Source organism: Photinus pyralis, unplaced genomic scaffold (assembly GCF_008802855.1).
Source record: "Photinus pyralis isolate 1611_PpyrPB1 unplaced genomic scaffold, Ppyr1.3 Ppyr1.4_LG2, whole genome shotgun sequence".
Taxonomy (NCBI): domain Eukaryota; kingdom Metazoa; phylum Arthropoda; class Insecta; order Coleoptera; family Lampyridae; genus Photinus; species Photinus pyralis.
The window spans coordinates 32,495,817-32,520,102 of NW_022170403.1; the positions used below are offsets into that span (position 1 = coordinate 32,495,817).

The 24,286-nt window shown below is 36.6% G+C and overlaps 4 protein-coding genes across 5 annotated transcripts; 3 read left to right on the plus strand and 1 right to left on the minus strand.

The window, feature by feature from the left end:
• Positions 1-1,383: 1,383 nt before the first annotated feature.
• LOC116162656 (E3 ubiquitin-protein ligase HERC2-like) lies at positions 1,384-9,264 on the plus strand. The gene is made up of 13 exons (XM_031476312.1): positions 1,384-1,691; positions 1,738-1,961; positions 2,163-2,434; positions 2,481-2,692; positions 2,740-2,941; positions 2,988-3,165; positions 6,782-7,035; positions 7,087-7,811; positions 7,860-8,054; positions 8,101-8,404; positions 8,455-8,618; positions 8,668-8,912; positions 8,959-9,264. The coding sequence occupies exons 1-13, from the start codon at positions 1,520-1,522 to the stop codon at positions 9,121-9,123; spliced, it is 3,312 nt and encodes a 1,103-aa protein (XP_031332172.1). The 5' UTR covers positions 1,384-1,519; the 3' UTR covers positions 9,124-9,264.
• A 608-nt stretch (positions 9,265-9,872) lies between these two features.
• LOC116162658 (cytokine receptor-like factor 3) lies at positions 9,873-14,902 on the plus strand. 2 transcript variants are annotated; one of them, XM_031476315.1, is made up of 7 exons: positions 9,873-10,284; positions 10,333-10,623; positions 13,412-13,542; positions 13,587-13,740; positions 13,786-14,054; positions 14,095-14,268; positions 14,313-14,902. In XM_031476315.1, exons 1-7 carry the CDS (start codon positions 10,089-10,091, stop codon positions 14,466-14,468), a joined length of 1,371 nt encoding a protein of 456 aa, XP_031332175.1. In that variant the 5' UTR covers positions 9,873-10,088; the 3' UTR covers positions 14,469-14,902. The 2 variants fall into 2 exon arrangements, with proteins under 2 accessions (XP_031332175.1, XP_031332176.1); XM_031476316.1 differs by having other exon boundaries at positions 9,874-10,284; positions 14,195-14,268; positions 14,313-14,452.
• LOC116162660 (tRNA (adenine(58)-N(1))-methyltransferase catalytic subunit TRMT61A-like) lies at positions 11,703-12,915 on the minus strand. Its single transcript, XM_031476318.1, has one exon. The coding sequence runs from the start codon at positions 12,877-12,879 to the stop codon at positions 11,920-11,922; it is 960 nt and encodes a 319-aa protein (XP_031332178.1). The 5' UTR covers positions 12,880-12,915; the 3' UTR covers positions 11,703-11,919.
• A 570-nt stretch (positions 14,903-15,472) lies between the features above and the next one.
• Positions 15,473-23,212, plus strand: LOC116163452 (serine/arginine repetitive matrix protein 1-like). Its single transcript, XM_031477372.1, has 8 exons — positions 15,473-15,605; positions 16,047-16,115; positions 16,166-16,266; positions 16,323-16,449; positions 16,553-16,954; positions 21,490-21,796; positions 21,841-22,121; positions 22,584-23,212. The coding sequence occupies exons 3-8, from the start codon at positions 16,167-16,169 to the stop codon at positions 22,852-22,854; spliced, it is 1,488 nt and encodes a 495-aa protein (XP_031333232.1). The 5' UTR covers positions 15,473-15,605; positions 16,047-16,115; position 16,166; the 3' UTR covers positions 22,855-23,212.
• The last annotated feature ends 1,074 nt before the right edge of the window (positions 23,213-24,286 follow it).

Consider the following 24,286-nt stretch of genomic DNA (forward strand, 5'->3'; position numbering starts at 1 on the left):
TCACGGCTTCACGTTACTAGTTGACACTTTGGTTTTTGTATGACTTTCACTTACAAATGGAAAAGTATCAAATTTGACAGAAATAATGGTAAAGCGAAAGTGGGCGGTCATTATTAATCAATTTTACGTTTTCCGTCTCTCTCTCTCTCTAATGAGTTTAGATAGAAAACTGGTTAGAGAAGCAGCTTATCCGAAACTTGGCAGCCAATTCAATTATGGTTATGGATAACGCAATTGTGATCATAAATACGCTTGAATTGGTGTAATGTTTAACATTGATGATTGCTGAAGCACAAGAAATATTGATCTCTTGTACTCTGTGGCCTAGATCAATGTGTTTTGTCTTCCATTTAAGGAAATAAAGTAATACTTTTTATCCCGGAAGGAGAAACACGCGAAAAGGGACAAGAAGTGACAGAACACACTGAAATGTCAAACATAATTTAATGATTAATGATTACCTTTATACAAAGCCTTTATTTTATATGTACATTTTGGATATTGCACCATATTTTATACTTAGGTATTATACCATTATCCATATATCTTTTTGAATTTGAGAAGCATCAGTGGTTTCCCCGTAGGTTGTTCTGCAAAGTTTTAAACGATTGTTTCTGAACCAGAATCTTTAAATTATTCTACAGTTACAACTTGACATGACAAGGTATATTGATCCTACAATCAAACAAATTTTTAGCTCCAATATGACGGATTATGATAAGTTGTGGCCACTGTCCTTATAAAGTCACTGTAGGTGGACCAGTTTTCGCGTCGACCCGAGGTTGGCGAGCGGTTGAAATCTCCCACCCGTGGTTGTGCCTCAACTGGTGCGTCGTGTTTCGGTTTTATAGGTTAGAGTTCGATCACAGAGTGTTGGCAAGTGTTCAGTGCCGTAAACTATTATTATTATTATTCAACCCAGGGGAGGACGATTTTTGAGAGACGACAGCAACTCGTCAGAAGACGGGGACGCAAGGGAAAGAGTGCTTAGAAATTTTCGCTCGCGCGTGAATCATTACAACCGGTGGGATGATGACGAGTGTCGCCAATTTCTGAGGCAGTACTGCCACTAGTAGGAAACAAATCTCAACTATGGGTCGGCCAACCACTCTAAAAGTGTTTATAAAACGTAAGAGAACTCAACCACGGGTTCAAATTCCACCCGAGGTTGGCCAACCACGGGTTCAACCAGATTTTCATAAAACCGACCCATAGTGTTGGTTAGAAATACAAGGTGCTAAGGCCATCTCTAATAATTTTTCTTGCTTAGGGGATTATTACCTCAGGTGCAATTTTTTAATTTGCAAGGTTTTCTTTTCTCTTAGACCATAAAAGTAATTGCATAACCTTGGTGGGAGATTCCAATTTTGTCCGAATTTTTAATTTTTTAAAATGCACTGTGACCTATATTATTAACATAATAATATTATGTGCATAATTAGGAGACGAGTTGCACTGGTCGTTTACTAGTGACAGTTCGGTGAACGGATGGGGTTGGAAATTCACAGTCTATCCTGTGATGTCGAACCAAAGCCCAAAAGAATTGGGATCTGACCGCGCCGTACTCAGTCAGCCATCTATGGACATGGTTATTTGCCTCTTGGACTCCCAACTGTATACTTCGGCTGATAGTGCTTTAATGTCACGGTTGGCAGCTGCTCTTGCCACTTGTTCACAAATAAGCTTCCTAAGTATGTCACTAGTCCTTTTAATGGTTTAGTAACGAAAGAAATTTAGCATCATCGCAAAGAATGTGGTCTCTGCAACGGCTCCACTGGTTATTGACACCCGGACACGATAAAAAATCCGGAATAGGCTTTCATTTGCAGCAACTACGTGCGCCTGATGGTGCACTACGAAACTTACTCGAAGAATTACCACAAGCATTATTACGGCAGTATGAATATGAGGAGGTTTCAGTACGTGCAGGATTGCATCTCATGCATTCGGATTTTTTTAAGGTAACCTCTCAGTTAATTTGTTGGATCACTTTTTTTTCGATTTTTGAGGGTCACTCTGTTTATGATTGATTATCAATTTCGGGGGCACAGTCACCTGGCCGTGTCTTAACAGGTCTGTTTAATGAAAGGAAGGTGACCTTTGAAAGCATCATTAAAAGTGGTCCAGCTTACTCTACCACTTTTGCAAAACGATACCCTTAGGTGTTAATTGCATTGGCGTGTGACTTGGAGTTGGACAAAATAGTAGGCATTGTTGATAATCACAAGTGGTCCTGGTTTAGAAGGTACTGCCACGCTGCCAGGGTTGCCAAGGCGTTAATACATCGAAGTGCTTTACCTCAGAATTTTTGCCAGGAAGTTAGAAAAAAGCTAGCTGCTATTACGCCCGATGGTACCACCGAGGTATGGGAGCACGAAAAGCACGATCTGTTCAAACGGGAACAGGATGAGCAGCTGCTGGTTTGGCTGAACAGGTAGGTGTTTGTACCATTGACATTCTCTTAGAACGTTGCTTTAAAGACGCCCAGAAGATTGGACGCTGTCGTGGGGAGGCTCGGGAACTATATACGGTTGGGGTCATAACCATCGTGGTCAGTTGGGTGGTATTGAAGGGGGTAAAGTAAAAGTTCCCACGGTGTGTGAGGCTTTATCCAGCTTGCGACCCGTTCAAATTGTTGGCGGGGAGCAAACACTAACCGCTGTTACAGCAGATGGAAAAGTGTATGCAACCGGTAAGGTTTTAGCATGTCTGTTTCGACATTTATCGTTAACTGTTTAGGTTATGGAGCCGGTGGTCGTTTGGGAATTGGAGGAACTGATTCCGTATCAGTCCCTACTTTGGTTGAGCCGATACAGCACATTTTTATTAAGAAAGTTGCAGTGAATTCCGGTGGTAAACATTGTTTAGCATTGACCGCTGATAATGATGTTTATTCTTGGGGTGAAGGAGACGATGGCAAGTTAGGTCATGGCAGCAGAAAGTAATTCATTTTTTAATTGCCCAAATAATGGTTATGTGTTTTTTAGTGGATGTGAACGTCCGAAAGTTGTAGAGGCACTGCAAGGTTATGAAATTATTGATATTGCATGTGGTGGAGCTCATTCTGCAGCTATTACAAGCTCTGGACAGCTATTTACATGGGGTAAAGGACGGTATGGCAGATTAGGTCATGGCGATAGCGAAGATCAATTAAAACCCAAGCTTGTAAGTAAAGTAATAGACACTAGTGCTGTGCAAAAAAACGACTAATCGATAACTTATCGATTAATCGGCTACTGATAAATTAAAAAAATTTATCGATTAATCGATAAATTAGGCAATTAAAAGTAGTGCTTTCCACAGAAACGATTAATCGATAATTATTAATAATTATCGATTAATCAACTTTCGATTAATAGATAGTGGATTAATTTTTTAAAAAATGGTTAACTAATCGGTAATTTATCGAAAATTATTGAAAAATGTATCGATTAATTGTAATTTTATAATAATAATAATAATAATAATAATGTAAATACTCTATGATAGTGCTGCGACTATATCAGATTCATCAAGTAGTGTAGATAAAACGAACACTAAAGAAACAAAACAAAAACATGTACTACAAAAGAAAAAAAGTAGTAATAGTTACAGGTGCCATTCCGCACATAAAAATTCATCGACAGAATAAAAAGGGTGTAATTTAAGGTATTTACTTACCTCATTTTTTAATTTTAATTTAATTTAATTTTAAAGGATTGGTCGATAAATCGATAATCTACCGATTAATCTTACATCGATTTATCGCAAAAGCAAGTAAGAGCATTCGGGAATTGGCATGACACTTATAAAATATGATCACAATTCACAACCTACTTTAGGCTGGTTGATGTGAATTAGATACATACTATTATGCTTAATTACCGTTTCTGTTAAAAACTAATAATTTTGAGGTTATTGAAGGATGTACCAAATTTTTGAGGATTATTGTCTAGTTCTAGTTGATCACCTTTGATTTCAGAAAACTACGGAATACCTATACTTGTTTTAATATTTTCCAAAACATCCTGTTTTTATTTAAATTATCAATATCAATACCAAATAACCAAAATTGTTAACGAGTGTATCCATTGAGAATATATTTATATCAATAGGATTTATGAAAAAGTATCCATAGTTTTCTCTCGATGAATATCGCTATTCGATTAATCAATAACAATCAGAGATCGACAATTTTCGACAGATTTCAATAATCTATTATTATCGACAATTAACGATTTTTATTAAAAGTTAGCGATAATTATCAAAAGTTATCGATAAGTATAAAAAGTCATCGATCATTATCGAATAATCGTTAATCGATAATTATCGGACTAAACAGATTTATTGATAAATCGATAACAATTTCATTTATTCGCCCAGCACTAATAGACACTACTCTTTAGGAAACGCGAGTTCCAAAGAAACAAATACAACTGTCTACATCCCTATGAATAATTAAGTTACAAACTCTAAAATCGTCTGCACAGATGGCGTTTAAAGTACAACGTAGGCTACCTCCACCTCAAACTTATTACAGTTAAATCGGTTGGTGCTGCAAATGATTTATGCACCAATTTCAATCAGTAGATTCCTGAAGTACACATAAAGGCTCCCCCAAACCAATGCGAATTATTCGCAGCTGCAGCGATAGCGAACATTCCGCGACGACAGCGGCAGTGAAATTCGCCTAGTGCCTCACACTTTAGCGAATAAATCGTACAAAATGAACATTTACTTATTCATTAATTTTCACGTTTCTTATTAAACCTTGAAGGCAAAACGAAATTGGCAGTAAAATTGTTTTCATCGCAATGAGTGTTTAAAATGTTTGCCTAAACTGCAAGGCAGTGGCGTAACAACTTTCATATAGAAATATGTTGTAGACAGTCGATATTTACCGAGTTATATAGTATATTCCAAACATAAGGGACACCCTGTATATATTTAAAATATAATATATAAAAATATATATTTAAAAGGAGTATGTACTTTAAACGCGAAGTGAAGGTATGGGGTACCTGTACATATCTACCTTGATGAGAGCGAAAAGAGACATGCTATTGAATATGAGCCGGATCAAAAGTCTGGTTTCCGAATACGAGCCAAGTGGCAAATAATTTCCCTACTAAAAATCGTATACGATCCTTCGTATCTTGTTCGTGAGCTAACGTCACGTCATGTGAAACTAACAAAACTTTAATATTATAATATTTGCAGCTGAAGAATAGCTGTTTTGAACTAACCCGAGCTTGATTAAATCGGCTTAGCCGTTTGGAAGATACAGGGTGTTTTTTACGGAAACCTTTGAATACCCCCCACCACTTCATTTTTAGAGATACAGCAAAAATTGTCAAACAAACAAGGTTCAGATTATCGTCGACTTCAAAGACCGGGCATTTTTTTGTTAGGTTAATATAGCGGAATTCAGACGAAACATCACTTTTTTAGATTGCAGTTACGCCCCCTAGCGGCCATTTCAGGAACTTAAAAATATCTTCCAGGTTTTTCTCGTGGCCGTTTTAGTAATAACTTTTTTACCGCAAGCCTCTACGATGGACAGGTTCCCAGATACAGTACCTGGCATTCTTATTTGGCCACCCTGTACAGTTTTATAGATAAAATGAGGTTGTACAAAAGACTTACTCATGAGTAAAAATTTAGAAGAAAGAAAAATATCAAATAAGAATGTCCCAACTAAATAGACACAATTACCGATTGTACAAGTTTGTATCGGAGAAAATGTGCGAAATGGAAAACACATGTAACTTTAAAATGAACGTTAAATGAATTTATTTATTTATCTAAACAATAGTTAACAAAATACTTTCATGATAATTAACAGGACTTTTGCATGTATATAATCTGCGTATAAGTATAATTTTCTGATTACTAAATTTTAAACCGGAATAGTTTACTGTAAGTTTTTCGGTAGTTAACTAACATCCATTTCCGATTTTAGGCGCCACGATTATGTTGCATACAGAACACATTTTCTAAAATGCACGTTAATAATTACCTCCTCGACAACCGATCCAAAAAATGCTAAGCAACCGCCCCTTTAAAAGCCCTTAAGACGTCTTACAATAGTTCAGTTCTTAAAAAGCTTAAGATCATGCAATGGATCATCATCAAGGTCAAAATACAAAAGTTTGTTTAATGTCCACTAGGCCGTAGTAATTTTAATTATACCGGGTAGATCATAAACGCGTGGCACACCAATATTGCATTTTTTTAATGGAACACCATGTATATTATTCGATATTTCAATTCTTCGTACCCAATGTACCTAAATGCAACTGTTTCCGAGTTAAAATAATTAAAAGTTGTTTAACATTTTATTTTCCTTAATAAGGCAGCATTCAGTTGTTTTTCATTTTTTAACAATTTCTATTAAAGCTTCCGTTTTTGACATTTTGTTTTGCTTGCGAAACAGAAATCGCGCGATATGAACGAAACAAAAATCTCGACGAAAAAATCGTTGCACAATCGCAGTTGCAACGGCAAACTGACGCGTATGTCTGAGCGTTTCCATAAGCCGCAATATAATTACAATGGAGCGAATTTTTGGCCGCGAAAAATTCGCTGCCACTGCGAATAATTCGCGTTGGTTTGAGGTAGCCTTAAAAGTGCCTGTTTCAAAATTTTTTTGCAAAAGTCACGATAATTGTCACAAGTTGACTTACGGCTTACGGTTTTTATCAGTGCTGTCAGACAGCAACTTGCGTGCGAAAACTTGCCAATCTATTCGCGCCTTTACAAAAGTGCAAAATACCTATAAGTGTGAAATTAAACATTTTAGATTGAAGCATTGCTGGGATATCGAGTTACAGACGTTGCGTGCGGTTCTGGAGATGCGCAAACGTTGTGTATCACAGACGACGATAATGTGTGGTCTTGGGGAGACGGTGACTACGGTAAATTAGGTCGTGGTGGTTCAGACGGTTGCAAAGTTCCCATGAAAATTGAAAGTCTAGCGGGCTTAGGAGTTATCAAGGTCGAGTGTGGTTCGCAATTTTCAGTTGCTTTAACTCGTTCCGGTAGTATTTACACTTGGTACGTATGCGTGGTTTCGCTGAACCCAATTTTATTGGACTCTCTTTGAAGGGGAAAGGGTGATTATCATAGACTCGGACATGGAACCGATGATCACGTGAGAAGACCTAAGAAGGTGGCTGCCTTGCAAGGCAAGCGAATAATTAGTATCGCAACAGGGTCTTTGCATTGTGTGGCTTGCTCGGATGAAGGAGAAGTATTCACTTGGGGTGACAATGATGAAGGACAACTGGGAGATGGCACTACAAATGCAATTCAGCGTCCTCGTTTGGTTACGGTCTTGCAAGGAAAGAAAATAACCAATGTTGCCTGTGGTTCCGCACACACTTTAGCTTGGTCGATAAACAACGCGAACTCGTGCTCTCATCTGCCCGCGCAAGCGCCACTTGAGTATGACTTACTGCGCGACGTATCCATGCTTGTACTACATCGACGATTGATTTTGCTTCATCACTTTGCCGAATTAATATGTCCGTGCATTGCCATGTTTCCAATTACGGGCGCCGGATCTCTTTCAGAATTACGCAACATACTTGTCTATTCCATCAAAGAAGCCACATTCCGAAAGGTCATCCAATCAACAATGGTTCGTGATAAACAGCATGGACCCGTTATTGAATTAAACAGAATACAAGTCAAACGGGCTCGAAAAGGAGGCGGTTTGGCCGGCATCGATGGGATGAAGTCTGTATTTGGACAGATGGTTTCAAAATTACCATTGCTTACCTCGGAAGCACTGGCCTTACCTCATCGTGTGTGGAAAGTTAAATTTATCGGTACAAATCCTTGCACTATTATTGCATTATTTTAAATGCTGTTTGTAGGTGAAAGTGTGGATGACTGTGGCGGGGGTTACAGTGAAAGTATTGCCGAAATGTGTGACGAACTACAAAATGGTTCACTTCCGTTATTAATTCCCACACCAAACGGTCGAGACGAGGCGGGCACTAATCGTGACTGCTTTTTACTAAATCCCACTGCTAAAACATGTCTGCACCTGAACATGTTTCGATTTCTAGGTAATTAATAGCTCAATATCAACATTTTACTAACATTTCTCTGCAGGAGTGTTAATGGGTATTGCCATTCGGACCGGATCACCATTAAGCATCAACTTGGCAGAACCGATGTGGAAACTTTTAGCAGGAATGGAATTGACCCCCGGCGATTTAACCGAAATGGATAGAGATTATGTGCCGGGATTGTTATGCATTCGTGACATGACATCGGACGAACGTCTTTTTCAAAATTTGGAAATGCCATTCTCTACACCCTCTTCGTGCGGTACAGACGTTCCTCTTAGTTCTAAGTACAAGAGGATCACTCACGAAAATCGATTGGAATATGTCCGTCTCGCTTTGAATTTCAGGTACATTTAATGTTAAATTTAATAGGTTTTCTAACTACTTAACGTTTCAGATTGCACGAATTTGACGAACAGGTAAAAGCGGTACGTGACGGTTTATCTCGTGTCATTCCTGTTCCACTATTGTCATTGTTTAATGCCTATGAATTAGAAACGATGGTGTGTGGTTCACCCGACATACCACTTGCTTTATTAAAGTCAGTTGCCACATATAAAGGTAATGCTCGGGCAATATTTTAAAATCGTTGCTAAACTACCAATTTTAGGCGTAGATAGTAGCGCCCCCTTAGTGCAATGGTTTTGGGAAGTTATGGAAGAATTTTCTAACCAAGAAAGATCTTTATTTCTAAGATTCGTCTGGGGACGTACTCGTTTACCGCGCACTATTGCCGATTTTAGGGGCCGCGATTTTGTTATTCAAGTATTGGATAAGTATAGCCCGCCCGATCATTTCCTACCCGAAAGCTACACTTGCTTTTTTCTGTTAAAGATGCCTAGATATTCTTGCAAAGTTAGTAAAAGAGGGAAGTTTTAGTGTAGTAAATATCGTTTTTTAGATTGTACTGCAAGAAAAATTGAAATATGCCATCCATTTTTGCAAATCGATCGATACCGATGAGTACGCAAGAGTGGCAATGGCCGGTGATATTGCTGTTAGTTCAAGCTCTGATGCTGAAAGTGATCCGGAAATGGATAGCATTGCTAGTCACGAACCGTTATAATTTGCCGTCCAGATTATCTTCTCATTTATTTATTTTTATATAATGTACATATTTATGTTATGCCAATTTATTTCAGTGCAACTTCAAGTCAATTTTGATAGTAAATTCATATTTAACAAAATATTCTTTTTTTTTAAATTTCGTATCTGTTATACTTATAAAGCTTTTGGAATATAATAAAATGTCGATCTCAATTAATGTTGTCTTAGTATATATTACATAGAACATCTCGGTCAATTATGGCTCTTGTATCTTTTGGCAAGTGTCCTAATGAATCATTATCAACTGCGCGAAAAGACACCTCTACAATATGGGATCAGCTTTGAAGAAGACTCATTTTTCCAAGACGAATAAAAACTCATTTGCATATATAGGTATAGTAGGCCACTGTGATATAAAAAGTGAACGCCTAGCACGGGTTCTTTAGGGGAATAAAGAAGCCTTCGGGAATGCTACAAAGATACTGTTTCCCTGGAGGAATCTAGATTTCTTCAAACAGATTGACATCCTAAGGGAGTGATACTAAAACTACCTACAATAGACTTTAAGTCTTCGCTTCGGTACAAGACCGATGTGTGTATAATCAATGCAGATAAGAAACAGTTCTCTGAGAATTGCAATAGTGTATGCCGCATCCTGTATTTATAAGTAGGGTTGCCAACTACATAATCTGCCAGTGATTTAAAAATATTGAAAAATTTAAAGGTCAAATGTCAAATGTCGATCGCTAGTGCAACCCAAATCACATTCACCGACCTTAGTTTGCGCTTCCTGATTTTACGTTAAAAAAAAAAATTCGAAGAAATTTCGGCTTAAATGTTTCCTAAATAAGTAATTATAGTTTTACGGTTCTAATTAACAGTACGTTAAGCAGCCAAAATGTGGGGTTCTGTAAACATGAGTACCTAAAGTCTTCTGTTTACTGTTTTTGAGAGACTGAACTGTTCTACATAAAACACGGCGATATGGCAGAAAATAATTGCGAACTCAATCAAGACGACATTATCATTAACGATCAAGATGGTCTCCCGAATGTACATCCAAATTTGCTTGCAGAGGCCACAGTTGATAGTCCAGATCGTACCACCGACGACGAATTTGAGGATCTACCAACGTCATTAATCGTCACTAACATTCACGATGATGTCTTCATAAACCCCGGTAATTATTACGTTTAATATAATCAGATAATTAAATTTTGAGTTGTAGATCGCAAAACAGAACTAGAGGAATTATTTCGTATGTACGATTCTGAAGTTACATTTCAATGGTTGCGCAGTTTTAAGCGTTTACGTGTAAACTTTCAAACCCCATTGGCAGCAGCGAGCGCTCGCATACAATTGCATCAATACCCAATCAAAGAATCTGTAATTACTTGTTACTTTGCTCAACCGGTTACGCCAGTCAAGAACAGCAGCTTGCAACCGCCCGCACCCTTTAAACAGTTCCTCATTTCGCCGCCCTCATCTCCGCCACTCGACTGGGAACCTCGTCCCGAAGGTGAGCCCATAATTAATCATGATCTTTTAGCCGCACTGGCAACCTTAACCCCCGGTTCATCTCATGAAGTACATCCGCCGAGCCCCGGACAACCGGGTATCGTTGTCCACACCGCTCTCGGTGCTGTCGCCGAATCTGACGCGAAGCCAAAAATTATTCAAACTAGTTGCCCGCAACGGAGTTAACTTTTCTGTGTTTCACTTATTCTCATTGTGAGCAGTAACGTAACACTTAAAGATTCATTTTAGTGTATGTAACATCTGGCATAGTTTATTGTGAAATTGACATTGTTACTGCGTTATTCTTGTTAAGTGAAGTAAATTGTTGTGATATTACGAATTAAGAATCAACATAAGTAGAGGTTATAGACTCATCAATTGTTAGTACTCATTTTTGACTCCATTGACTTGGCCACCCTTTCTTTTTTTACAAAAGTTTTGTGGTAGTTATATGTCGATTGTGCCATCAAAAAATTATTTTGTTACTATTCACGAGGAAAAAAAGTGAAGATGCCAAGTAACACTATCTCACAGTATGTGCTTTTCCATTTTTTTCTTGACTTGGTGTTTGTTATGTGGTTTATCTCAATTATGGTTTAAGAGATAATTTTGATAGGGTGGCACTTCCGGTTAGATCAGAAATTGATTTTAAATGGCATGTCTCTTTTTTTAAATTTTTTTCATTCTTAATTAGAAATATAAAATTAGTGGTTTTTGCGAATAAAAATGTTTAATCAGAAATAATGAGAGTTCATACTGTTTGAATGGAAAACTTTCACGCATATTTTTCCATAATTAAATTCCACCTCGTGTTGTTAGAAAATGGGCTAATTACAAAAACAACGAAAACTAATTTTTTTAATATAATGCCTATTTTTCATTACAGCAGTTGAAAGCCCGACCAACTTCACATTGTGCCAGTATAAAAAATTATTAGTTGTCTTTCAGGTAAAATATTTCCCGAATTCGAAAATAGTTTTTTTTATCTATGTCACAAAACTTTCCTAGAAAAAGCAATTGGAAAAACGGACTGTTAATTTTATAAATGGTGACAGCACAAAACTTTTATAGAAGAAAGAATGTGGGATAGCATAAGTTAATGGAGCCCTCATTCTTATTTATTTAGGGCCCTTTATATAAAATTGCATAACCTACAGTTTAATGCATTCAAATTCAGATTTATTTTAAAATTCATTTCAAACAAAAGATACAGTTGGACCTTAGAATTCTATACCTATACTACATTTATCTAATCCATGGTGAATAAACATTTAATTTAACAGATTTTTTACTTATGCTACGTTTGTATTAGCGTGCTATCGTCTTCGGTTCTGGCCCAAATAGGAGGTAGTGTGGCAAAAGTTAAGAATCCAGTATGCCCAGGTTGAGTAAGAGGCGGTACAGCTGTAACAGTTCTAACCACCTCTTTTTCATTCTTCTCTTGCGAATCTTCACTTTTTTTCACTCTAACAAAGTCTAAATTTAAAATGGGAATCGATCTGGTTTGAATTGAATATTGCGTTTGCACCACTTCCATAGTTTGTATTTCGTGAAATCCTAATGTTGATAGTGATATACATGTTTTCTGTACCTGCTCGATACAAGGAGAGAACGAGCAGATTCTGCCTCCTGTTTGTTTTATCGCTAATTTTGAATGTGGTACTGCCAACCAAGGATGAGGAAGATCTAAAAAGACGGCATCCGCTTTGTGCAGAAGTTCAGATCCGAAACCCTCACTGCACACATCTCTTTTTTGCACAGTGACCCACTGACTTAAACCGTGCTCTTTAAATTCTTCTTCTGCAGTTTGCACACGCAGTTCGTGAAAATCAAAGGTAAATACATGACCATGTGGCTTCACAGATCGTACGAGAGCATGCGATAACGATCCACTCCCGGTACCACTTTCAATAACAATACTGCCAGGGGCCAACTCCAACTGCAAGATTATCATACTAATATCTGGTGTGTAAATAATTTGAGTACGATGAGGTAAAGTTAACGTCCATAACTCCGGCGTTGGCTGCAGCACGTATCCCCATCCTTTACTTAATTTTATTTTCGCACCATACTCTACCCCTATTAAGTCTGCACATTTTAAGGCACCATACTGTGTTTGAAAAATATTTTCAATAAGAACACCCTTCTTGCTGACAGTTTTGGCCTCCGCTTTTACGCTATAAATTTGATGAATAGTAAGATACAGAATAACGGTATCCCCTTCGTTAATTTTACTTTTAATACCATCAAAGCTCATTGTAGGGAGCACTTGCTTTATTGTTGAGGTTAAGTATGTAATAGTTCAAACTTCAAACTAGTAGACCAAATAGCTGTAGTAGTTCAAACTGTTTACAATTTAAAAATAGGTTAGAAACAAATAAATTTTTAAAAATAATGGTGACTCACTGAAAATATGGATGAGAACAACATTAAAGCAAATTTGAAAGCTGCCAATGAATACCTACAACTTTTAACTAACTTACAGGTCGAAATAGGGAACGCGGAGCAGCAAATAAATACGACAGCCAAAGAAACCGAATCCGAAATTACTACTGTATTTTCCCATTTAGTAACTGAAATAACTAATAGTTTAATAAACCGTCGAGATGAATTGATCAACAACGCGCAAGAAGTACAAAGAAAAGGTGTTCTCCCGCTACGACAATGTCAAACAATTATTAACAACAAAATAGCAAATACGAAATCTTTCATTAATGAAGGCAATGATCTATTAAAATCGGCGAATAAAAAAGGTTTGGTGGAGTTTAATAGAAAGTCCACTCTTTTAGGTAGTTTACCCGAGGTCCCCCCTTTAAAAGAAGTTCCCTATATATCGTTTCATTATGATACCAATGAGGAAAGCAATTTAACTAACATTTGTCGTCAGTTTGGTGATGTCATACACATTTCACCAGTTCAGGTAAGCAATACAGTCGATGACTGCCAAGTTTGATGGTTTTACAGATAACATCCTTGTTGGAACGTCCCGGAGCAATTTTAGTTGAATGGGCTATCTCGGAAAATGAAGATCACTTCGTCGATGTTCAAGATTATCATTTGCAATGGGCATTTGGGACTGTAAATAATCTAGAAAGCAATTTTCATACATGTTACATAGGTAATTAAACGAACTTTTAATTTCCTCTAACATTAACCACCGTAGGTCCTAATCTACAGTACTTGGTGAAAGACTTAAACTTGAACCAGAATTATTCATTTAGGGTGCGTTGTAAATATGAGGGTGACACTCAGTGGAGTCCCTGGTCTCTGCCACAAGTCTGCCAAACTACCATTAAATCGTTTTCGTGGGTAGAAACTGATAATTTCACATTGACTAACGATAATAAGATTGCCTTATCTTTGCTTAACACAACTTCATTCGTATGTAGTCGAAGAATTGAATTTAATGTGGGGTACTCGATTGAATTTACGGTAAGGAATTGTTTATCAGATTAGCGGTAAGTTTGTGTAGTTTTTAGAATGTGATGTAAATCTGAATGATAATTACGTGGGCCTGACTAGTGAAAGTACATTAAAAGGTTCAATCACTAATTCATCTTCTGTTTGTGTAGAGGCAAATGGAAGTATTTTTGGTTCTGGTGTGAAGAAAATTACAAGATTTCCACCTGTAATAAAAGGCAGCAAGGTAAATTTAAAAGGATGAGATTCTTTACGACCGTTTATTTTTAGATTTGCTTCAGTTGTGTTTATAGAGATGATAATAAGTTACGGATAAATATCGATTGTAACGAAAATCGTGTAACGTACGATTGGACTGTTGATCATCGTAATATATACATTGTCGCACAATTTAATTCTCCAAATTGGAAAATAATGATTGATTAATTTTGTTACGTTTACTTACAAATAAATACATGTTAACCTACAATGCTACTGGCACCACGTAAAGCTAAGTATCCTGCAGTTATATCCATTGGTAAACCTATTAGCGTACCATACTCTTCTTTATTGGCAAATCTAAGCCTCGTTTGAGGATCAGTGTATGGCGCCGGCAATCCAGATAGGTCAGAAAATTTCTCCGCAGGCTTAAATGACGGTGGCGCATTAATTGAGCTATAATGAACGTAGTTTTCGGGCCATTGCAAAGATCGTTCCGTTGAAATTATTTGTTTTAAAGATTTCCAAGCCCGTTTTTTATTGTTAGACTTTGAGGTGTGCTGGAAAGTTGTCGCTTTGAAAACCGGACGGATTTCACTTTTAATAAACTCCGTCATGGTGCTTATTACATTTTACAGATTTATCGGAATTTCAGTACATTTAATTTAGGTTATGTGTCATATGTATGAGGTTAGGGAATTTACTATTTAATTCCGTTTGCATCTAGGGTCCCAAGGCCAGATTTATGTATACAGGGTATTTAATAAATATGAAATTCAAAACGTGGAACTACGTTTACGCCATAACTTTAGGCGCTTTCTTTCGGCTACTTCGCAATCATGATTTCTAGATCGTGATTAGTAGGATCACGTTTTACGAAAGAACGAGCAAATTTAAATTAAAGTAAGGTTAAGTTTACGTAGTACACATTTGCTTTCGAATTACGTATTTTTTGTTTGTATTATGAAAATAATTTAAATACAAGTGGAAGTACCTGTACCTGTACCTGTACGGTCTTAAGGGGGGAATAGACTGGCAAGTTTTTTCACACAAGCTGACAGTACTTTCCACTCACACGCTCGAAAAATCGTTATTGCCAAAATTGTTAAATGACGTCACGTATCCGGTACCATTTTGTTTTTTTGCCTTAAGTTGGTAGGGGCATGTTGAATCAATGTTCAAGTTGGTACTAACTGTAGTTTGCGAAATTCCCGCAGAGACATGGGTCTCTGAATTCCCGTTAACATTTCGCTTTGTTGTTTTAACGAAGAAATCGCAGAAATACAAAGAATTTAAAACATTTTCCTTCGGAAATTCTCACTACAGTACGTCAAATAAATGTGTTCATAATTTTCGTTTCCTCACGTAAGTCCGATGTTTAACTTTAACTGCCGATAAGTATCGTATTGATTTAATGAGGTCAACGCCTTTTCTTCATTTTACAAATATATCGTCGCGCGGGTAATTTGAAAAACGCGTTGATCTTTGTCTTCGTTAGTTGTCTTTGAAAGCATGCAGCTCGATTTCGAATTTATTTCTTTATTGTGCAGTGTTTTGAACATTAAGTGCAAGATGTGGAATGAGTTTATTTCAGAATATTCTCGGGTTATGAATCGTTTCATTTTCCTATGCTACTGTCGGTGGAAAAATGGTACTTGAAATCAAAGACACTTTTGTGAAAACAGGATTTTGGCTTTGAGTCTTTGGTAGTACAATGGGGGCTGTTAACGATCTATCATTTATGTGTTATTTGCGTACTTGTCAATTGTATTTAGATTATTCAATAATTTTGCAATATGCTTTTAGTGTTAACATACACTGTCTCGTGTATGTTTTTGATTTAAGAAGCAATTAACAAACTGCTTTTTGAGTAAGGTAAGAGGGTACCTTCGTATTGTATGTGTTGTATTGATCCGTGACTGTAGAATGTCGACGCGAAAACGTAGCAAGAGTAGAGAGAGAAGAGAGGATTCCAAATCTTCGAAATTGAGAATGGATAGTAAGGCTCCTATCCCTCGAATAACTGGTATTATACACCTTTCGACGACCCATTGAAGTACAATCAAATACTTTTATTTGCAGATCCCAGTTTACCGGCAGGAAGAAGACGCGAAATTGATACAGTTATGAAAAAAGCACGTGCTTCTGCACACGCCAACGAATATTGGGATAAAAAAATCCTAGAAGTTGAAGCGAAAGATCCAAATCGGTAAACTCAACTTTCTATGTTATTAAAAAGATCGATTTCCATAAACAAAAAATGAACATTTCTGTTTTGTACGGTTTAAGTGAAAATGATCACATCATTTTAGTTGGCGGCACAGCGGTTACAAGTCGCTTTACTTGGATGGCTCATCGTCGCCATCTCCGAGTCGTCGTAGTCGTTCGCGATCGCCTGTTGGCCGCAGATCTCCGCGATCTCCGCCCTCTCGTCGATCTCCTATCGGACGTAGATCGCCGCGTTCCCCGCCGTTACGGCGGTCCCCCGTGGGACGGCGATCGCCTAGATCACCACCATCACGGCGGTCGCCACCTGTCACTCGTAGGTCGCCACTACCTCCGGCGCGATCTGGTAAATCTGTGCGACCGCGTTCCCCGCGATCGCCGCCGATTCATAAAGGACGAAGGTCACCTTCTGGCAGTTCTGTGAGTAGCTGCTCGGATGACTCGTGTTCGGTTTGTTCGCCAAAAAATAATCGACGTGCCAGGTCTAGGTAAGTCTTTATTTTGTAAATAAATAAAATAAATAAAAAAAATTAAAAAATAAAAGTAATATTTTGTTCACATTTTGATTTAAATAAATATGCCACTTGTGTTGCGTAGATGTTCTGTAGGGTGTATACTACAATTTTTTTTATGTTAAGTTGGCACCCCTACCAATAAAATGCTTATTTATTGCTGCAATGTGGAAATTATTACTCTCCCCAAAATCTCTTGTCTAAAACGTTTACTACGTATATGCTTTTTATATAAAAAAGATTATATTACAAAAAAGTAGTGAAGTGAATAAAGGGGTCAAAATTGTACTTTTTTAAATTGCTATTACCTACTGTCTGATTAATTTTCATCTCAATTTGCATTCACGTTATCCAATTTCTACGTGCATTCTATTAGTAGTGGTCTCTACAGTCAAATTGTAAATTATAATTTTATTGCGCCGGCCAAGATATGTCGTTTTTAGGGGAATTTTTCGAAAGAAAAAAATTCCCTATCTTGTTTGTTATTTTTTTTTTAAATGGGAGCTTTCTTCTTTTGTTATTTTTAGCGCATTTCCACAAAAATAAAAAAATGCGCTATTGTGGCCACTTTGTCCGTCCGTCCGCTCGTTTTGAGACGCTACTACTATTGTTCTACTTTTTTCGCTATTTGATTCGTTATGGTGTCGAGTCTTGCACCAAGGAAGGAATTTGTACTGCTTACAAAAAAAGTTATTGTAAAAAAAACAAAAAACCGTTTTTTACATGTTCCATAATTTTACACTTTTGCCGTTTATTAACGATCCTAGAGATCGTTTATAATTTTGCATTGCTATCTGTCGTCTGCCTGTTGGTCTGTCCGTCTGTTCCTTTGTCTGTCTGTCCCTCTATCTGTCCGTGTGAACGATAACTTTGTTTAGAAATGTCCGTTCGCCACTTGGAATAAAAGCAAATGTAACGCCAGTTTCAAAATTTGGTTTTGCGCATGCGCAGTGCCAAGCATTTAAATGAAATTTGATACATAGCCACTTGGAGCAAAGGAAAATCTAACGTTAGCTTCAAAATGTAGGTTTGCGCATGGGCAGTTCAAACTTTCTTATTTAGAAAAGCATTGAAATGAAACTGGGGGGGGGGGTAAACCCATGTTCTACCCTTCATGGTATTCTAATGAAAGGTCTCATTGAATTAAATTGGTTTGTACAAACTATAACTTTTCGGTGCACCTCTAATAAAAGGTCTCAATGAAAGGAATTAATCTCTTCCAACCATAGTACTCTTCGACCGCTTACCTTGATCGCATATGTCTCATGCCTCATATCTCCAGATTGTCAGACAAGCGTACTCACAGTAAAGTAAAAACTTTATCACAAAAACAGTTTGTCCGCGGAAAGTTCTCTTAAAAAGCAAAAACTTTTGAACTTTCTTAAATACTTTTTGGCTTAATCTTAAGCTAGCACCTCCAATTTCATATAAAAATTCTGTCAAATGAGAGGAGCCATAAATAAGCACTTTATTATGCGCCATTAAATTCGCTGGTGGGGCGTTAAGTCAAGCGACAATTTTTTTACTTTTTTCTTGAAGATGTTTTTTCACAAAAAATATTGGAAAGCGCCTAAGTGTTATTGCTTCTTACGTAACGGTGGGATGAGGCATATTTGGGTTGGTTTCTTAATTAGTAATACTCATTGGTGATAGATGGTGCTTTATATTCCATCAATTGTGATCAAAGTGGGATATTGTACCCATATAACGGGCGATCAGAAAAGAATTGACATAAACAAAAATTCCAAAGGTGACTTGACAGCAACTCTTTTGATCGCATAGTATGTCTAAAGTAGTTTCGTTTCTGAATTAATAAAATCATGAACGTTAGATAGCGCTGCGTGTAGTATATTTATCTCTTATACAGGATGATACAGGAGGACCTTAGAAAGTACTCGCTATCAACTTATAGTTTAACTCGCTTGATAAAAAAGTTTCTGATTTTCCTTCCTGATTTCGGTAAAATCGTATAAGCTTTTCTATAGGTAGGTATAAGCCATTTTAGGAAATTTGTTTTGTTTGGCAATGTAAAAAAATTGTAATTGGAAAATCACCATCAACTGTTTGAGAATAATGTATTACTTACGGACATTAACATGGAAATACATTATTCATTGAAACTATTGTATTATTCATAATAATGAACTGTTGAATACATAATTTTGTAAATGAAAGTGTATTAGACTGAGCCAATACTTTCTATTTCTCGTTCTGTTTCTTGCATTAACCATATAGTGCATGCAAATTTGTGCTTATACTATTGGTAGAGAGCCCATACACTCAGTGGCGGATTTACACAAGCCGCCTAGGGGCAGAATACGATCTGATTCCCCCCCCCCTCCCTGTCCCGTTCACATGTTTTTCCAACACAATACTTGATCAATACAGTCTCCGGACATTTTAAGAGAATCAAATAATAATGGTACTATACAGGCTGTTTCACGCAAACCGCTACCTAAAAGTATTCAGGCTCCGATTGATAGTTTAAATCTGAAAATTTTCGTACCAACTTTGTTTTTCATGATCTATTGAACGAAAATATTATCATGATCGTTTCACTCCCTGCATTTTATGACATTTTTGAAACCTATATGAAAATCTATGTCGTTTGATACCCAGCATAAAAGGATTTAAAGTTATAATTTTTGACCTTTGACTGCTTTTCTTTTGAACCTCATACCCGTTGCATTGAATTTAAAGAGTCTTACAAAAATCAACAATACTGACTTGATGCTACATGAGATTGATTTAAATTTTGATCTTTCTTTTTCAGGATATTTTAAAACTAATGGTCAATTTTAATAACGATAAATCTTAAAAAGTTGATTTTTTCAAGTACAACATGCATTATTTTTTTGCATTTTCAAGTGTGTAAAAAATTCTACCTCAATCAATTATTATATTCTATGTACCTATCTGTTATGCTTTCAGTTTTATTTTAGATTTTCTAAAATTGTGACTGTTACTTACAAATTATTTTTAACAATGATAATAGATGTCTTTGTACATTTGAGACGTTATGTGGGGAAAACTACTGGTTTCAACTTGACGGAGTTGGTTTTCTTTTTGAGACAGTTTGTGAAAGCTTCTCATCTTTTATTGAGGATGAGAAAAAGTTGTATACAGTACAAACTCCGTTAACCGCAACAAATGGGGCTAGGGCCGTTTTGGATAACCAATATTTCGGATAAAACTTATTTTAAAATTCCAAGTGAATCAAGCATAGGAAACAAGTAAATTAGTAATACTTGGATGATCACAGAGCGCACGCCTAATCTAAAATTATGTGCCTTGTGTCCTATTTTGGTTGAGACTGCAGTGTATCCCAGCTGTTTTTAAAGATAGATCATGTAAGATAGAAAAAAGGTAAAAACGGTTTATTGTAGATATTTTTATGTAGAATATAGTGGCGTAGTTGAAACAATTTTTTGGACCGGCATATCTGAGATTTGGCTCAATGTTGGTAGTTTTTAAATGCAACATCCTATATATCATAACGTCAATTTTTTGCATTCGTTTGGCTAATTACATTGATGTATCACAACCTATATTTTTTTATATACATATATGTTATAGCATATTTTTTTAAATTTTTAAATTCCATGTTTCTACCGTCAGCCATTTTTATTGATTGGTATAGGCTGCCATGGATACAATTAACAAAACAAAATCTCCATAAATCCATGGCCTACTGTTTATCAACCATAAAAAATAAGGTTTTTCTTTTTGGTTCATGGCTAAAATATAAAAAAAAATATCAGGAAAAATTATGCAAATAAATTTACTTTTAAGATAGACAGTGTGTTGCATTTAAAAAATATATACCAACTTTGATTTCAATCTCGGAAACGGTGAGTAAAAAAATTTTTTTTACTACGCCACTGGGCGCCAAAGGGCGAAGTTCACCTAGGGGCAACATCGCCACCAGGTGTTCCTCCAATTAACCCACTTAACTGCCCCTAGTACTCCCCCTAAATCCGCCACTGCGTCCCTTTCTTAATTTACTGATTACTAGTGGCTCCTCTACCATTTGTTATAACGAGATCAGCCCCCTTCCTTATTTTTTAAAATGCGGGTTAAACACATCTAGTTTTTTTTTCATAATATTTGGGTTTCTTGAGGAAACTACCTATGCTATGACGAAAAATAATGTATTATTTTCGTTTATTTTCAAATGTAAACGTAACAAAGATTCCGCTTTAAATAAATAGCTTAAGTGGTTCCCTAAATACGGCTAACCAAAGGTCCTTGTGGATCATCCTGTGAGCAGTTAGTCTGTTAAACTTGTTTTTGTTTATTTGTAGTGATCGATTTTTATTTGCATTTATTTTCCTGTGTAACTGTACCAGAAAGTGAATTGTTTTAGATGCTTGTCAAATTTTTTTCATAATTTGACTATGGTACATTTTTTATGCGTGTTATGGATAAAAGTTCATATCACAGCACTGTAATGAGCGATTATTTACATGTGTTTACCAATAAATGTGAGCCTACAATCAGTTCTCTTTTAGGTCTCGTTCGTTATCGGTATCGCGATCGCGAAAACCGCACGTGAAACACGGTTCCCCCAAAATTCGTGCGCGTCCTCGTCCTCCGTCGCCGTCACCGATTCCGCGTCGCGTTCCGAGACCAATGACACCACCTCCAGTCAGACGACCAGTGAAAGGACTGATTTCCGATAAGCCCACGGATCCACGCCGTCAACCGCCACCCCCCAGGCCACGTAATCCATCTGGCAAGGTTATCAATCTAGGCAGTATCGCACCGCCCGCAGCAGTGAAGAAGACCATCCGTAAAAAGGAAAAATTTACAGAACCCGTACGTTTGTCTTGATGAAAACTTTAACTGAATTTGTTATACAGGTATTACTGACACGGATCAAAAAGGAACGCACAAAGAAACGTCCCGGATCTCCGGATTCATCTGGATCAGAAGATAGTTCCACATCCTCCTTATCGCCCATTGTGGCAACTACTCGTTTGTCTCTTTCAGAGCGTTTTGGTAAGATGGCGCAATGGAGTATCGATAGAGAACGCAGAGACATCGAAAATATGCGTATAACGAAGAATTCTAGTGGAGGCGACTTGAAAGTCATGATTGAGGAAGACGATTTTCTATATGGTAGTCCTCCTCGTCGTTACAGGTAATTAGTTATAAGAGAACATTATTTTTTTTAATTGTGCCACGTAATATTTTCATTTTTTTCATATTTCATACTCTCAGCGCTTGGTTTAGAAAATTGGTAAGACTGGTATACGTTCATTTCAGAATGTAAACTCTGAATGGGCTTGAATTTTTGAGAGTACCCTATACAGAGTGGGCTAGGTTAGGCGGCTCTGTATGGAAACCAGTTTCTGTCAAATACAAATACTAATCAATTGTTCCAACCTGAGAAGGTTCCTGCGCAAACAAAATTTGGTCCACAAGGGGGCGTCGCAAATTTAGTTGACACTGTAGAATAATCAAAAACTTTATTAGAGAGAAACATTGCACAGATTTGACAACAATACTGAAAAGATCGCAAATTTTTCCAAAGCATTAATTGTTTTTTGTAATTCTTTGTTTATAGATGTTAATTACACATTTTCTAAATGTCCTTTTCTAGTCACTCGCCCGTTCCACCAGGACATTATCCCGATGAACTTTTATCTGCTGGTCCGTCAGGTTTGGCATCGTGGGACGATGTTCGTGTTCGTTATCAGTACTACAAAGATTTAGGGTACTTAAGAGATCTATCGTTGGATGACTACGTGAAATGGGAGGAATGGTGGTACAAATACCAAGATTGGTTAGCAAACGAAAGGCACTATGAACATTGGTTGTCGACGCAAAGAAGAGGGAAGAAAAGACTGCCAGCATCGCAACGTTTAAATTAAGAATGTAAGCTAGATATATGTATATGTACGAAATTATGGATTATTATCATACTGATGATATAAAGAGTTTATTATATCTCGATGTAACAGATGATTATAATTTCGTTATTTATAATTTTTTTAAATATTTTTTAACTAACGTTAACACATTTTTATTTTTAATGTATCCTATGTTGCATGAAGCTGTATAGATACGATATGAAGTATTCTAATTGTTCTCATTAATGTAATTAGTACTGCAGTTAAGGGTAGCTACGTTCTGCAAGCTTATTGATGATTTTTTTGAAATCCCGTTTTTATTGAGTACAGCTTTTGAATGTATTCTATTTATTCAATAAATATTAAGTTATGACGTTAACACCACTATTGCTTTCTAATAAATTATACTCTTTGAACTTTCTTATGAATATATTTACTTTTGTTGAAGTCCTTTTGGTTTTGCTTTCGATATTCTTCATAGTTTTCTGATCAAGAGCGTTTTTGTAACCAAACCAATTCAGCTTCCAATACAGTATACGATATTTTCCTAGTGGTTATTTCATTGTGAAATTTTTATGAATTGGGACATGTCTTTCATCAATCAATCAATCATCGTTGGTTGTTATTTAATATTTCTGTATTTGCAACAAAATGTAATTTAGTTTATAAAAACCCGGAGTTTTTTTAAAGTAGAACACAGAACTGTTTCCATTAGTCATACTGAATACAATCTGCAAGAAGATCCTAAAGCGGGAACTCTCGTCATTCTCTTAATTGTAGACAAAACAAAAGCACATTGACAAATTTTGACTACAATGTTATGTTAGGATGGAGTTATATTATTGGAAACCATTGAATCCTATTGAATTTCTAGATTTATTACTACAAAGGTATTTACTTAAAAAAATGTTGCAAAAATAGTAGAGGGATTTCAACATCATTTTCAAAATTGACAAAATTACTTGATGCTTAGTTTGTTGCTTACATTGGGGATATAATGGCAATAATCCTATTGAAACCTCTGAACAATCTTACTCTATTTACAAACATTTTTTCTTATTAGGCAATTCTGCCCCTTTCTCCTTTGGTTTGTGCTTTCATATGTTATATTAGGGCCGGCCCACGGTTCACCGCCCTAATTGAGATTTATTTCTTGCTATCTTGACTACTCTATCATCTGTCATTCTGTTTATATGATTGTGCCATTCTCTTTTCCTGCTCGGCATCCACCCGTTCATTAGTCCAATGTTTCCCAGGAAAACTTAAAAGTGCATCCTAATCACCTATAACGGCATTCTGATTTTGTAACAATTCAATCTATCTTTTATTTTGGAGGTGTTGGGTTTCGTTTCTGATGTAAGTACGCGGTATTTTCAAGTGAACTATCCATGATGTTTTAGTGGGCGACATTAAATAAAATGCTGTTGCGTACGTTTTATGAAATATATTTACA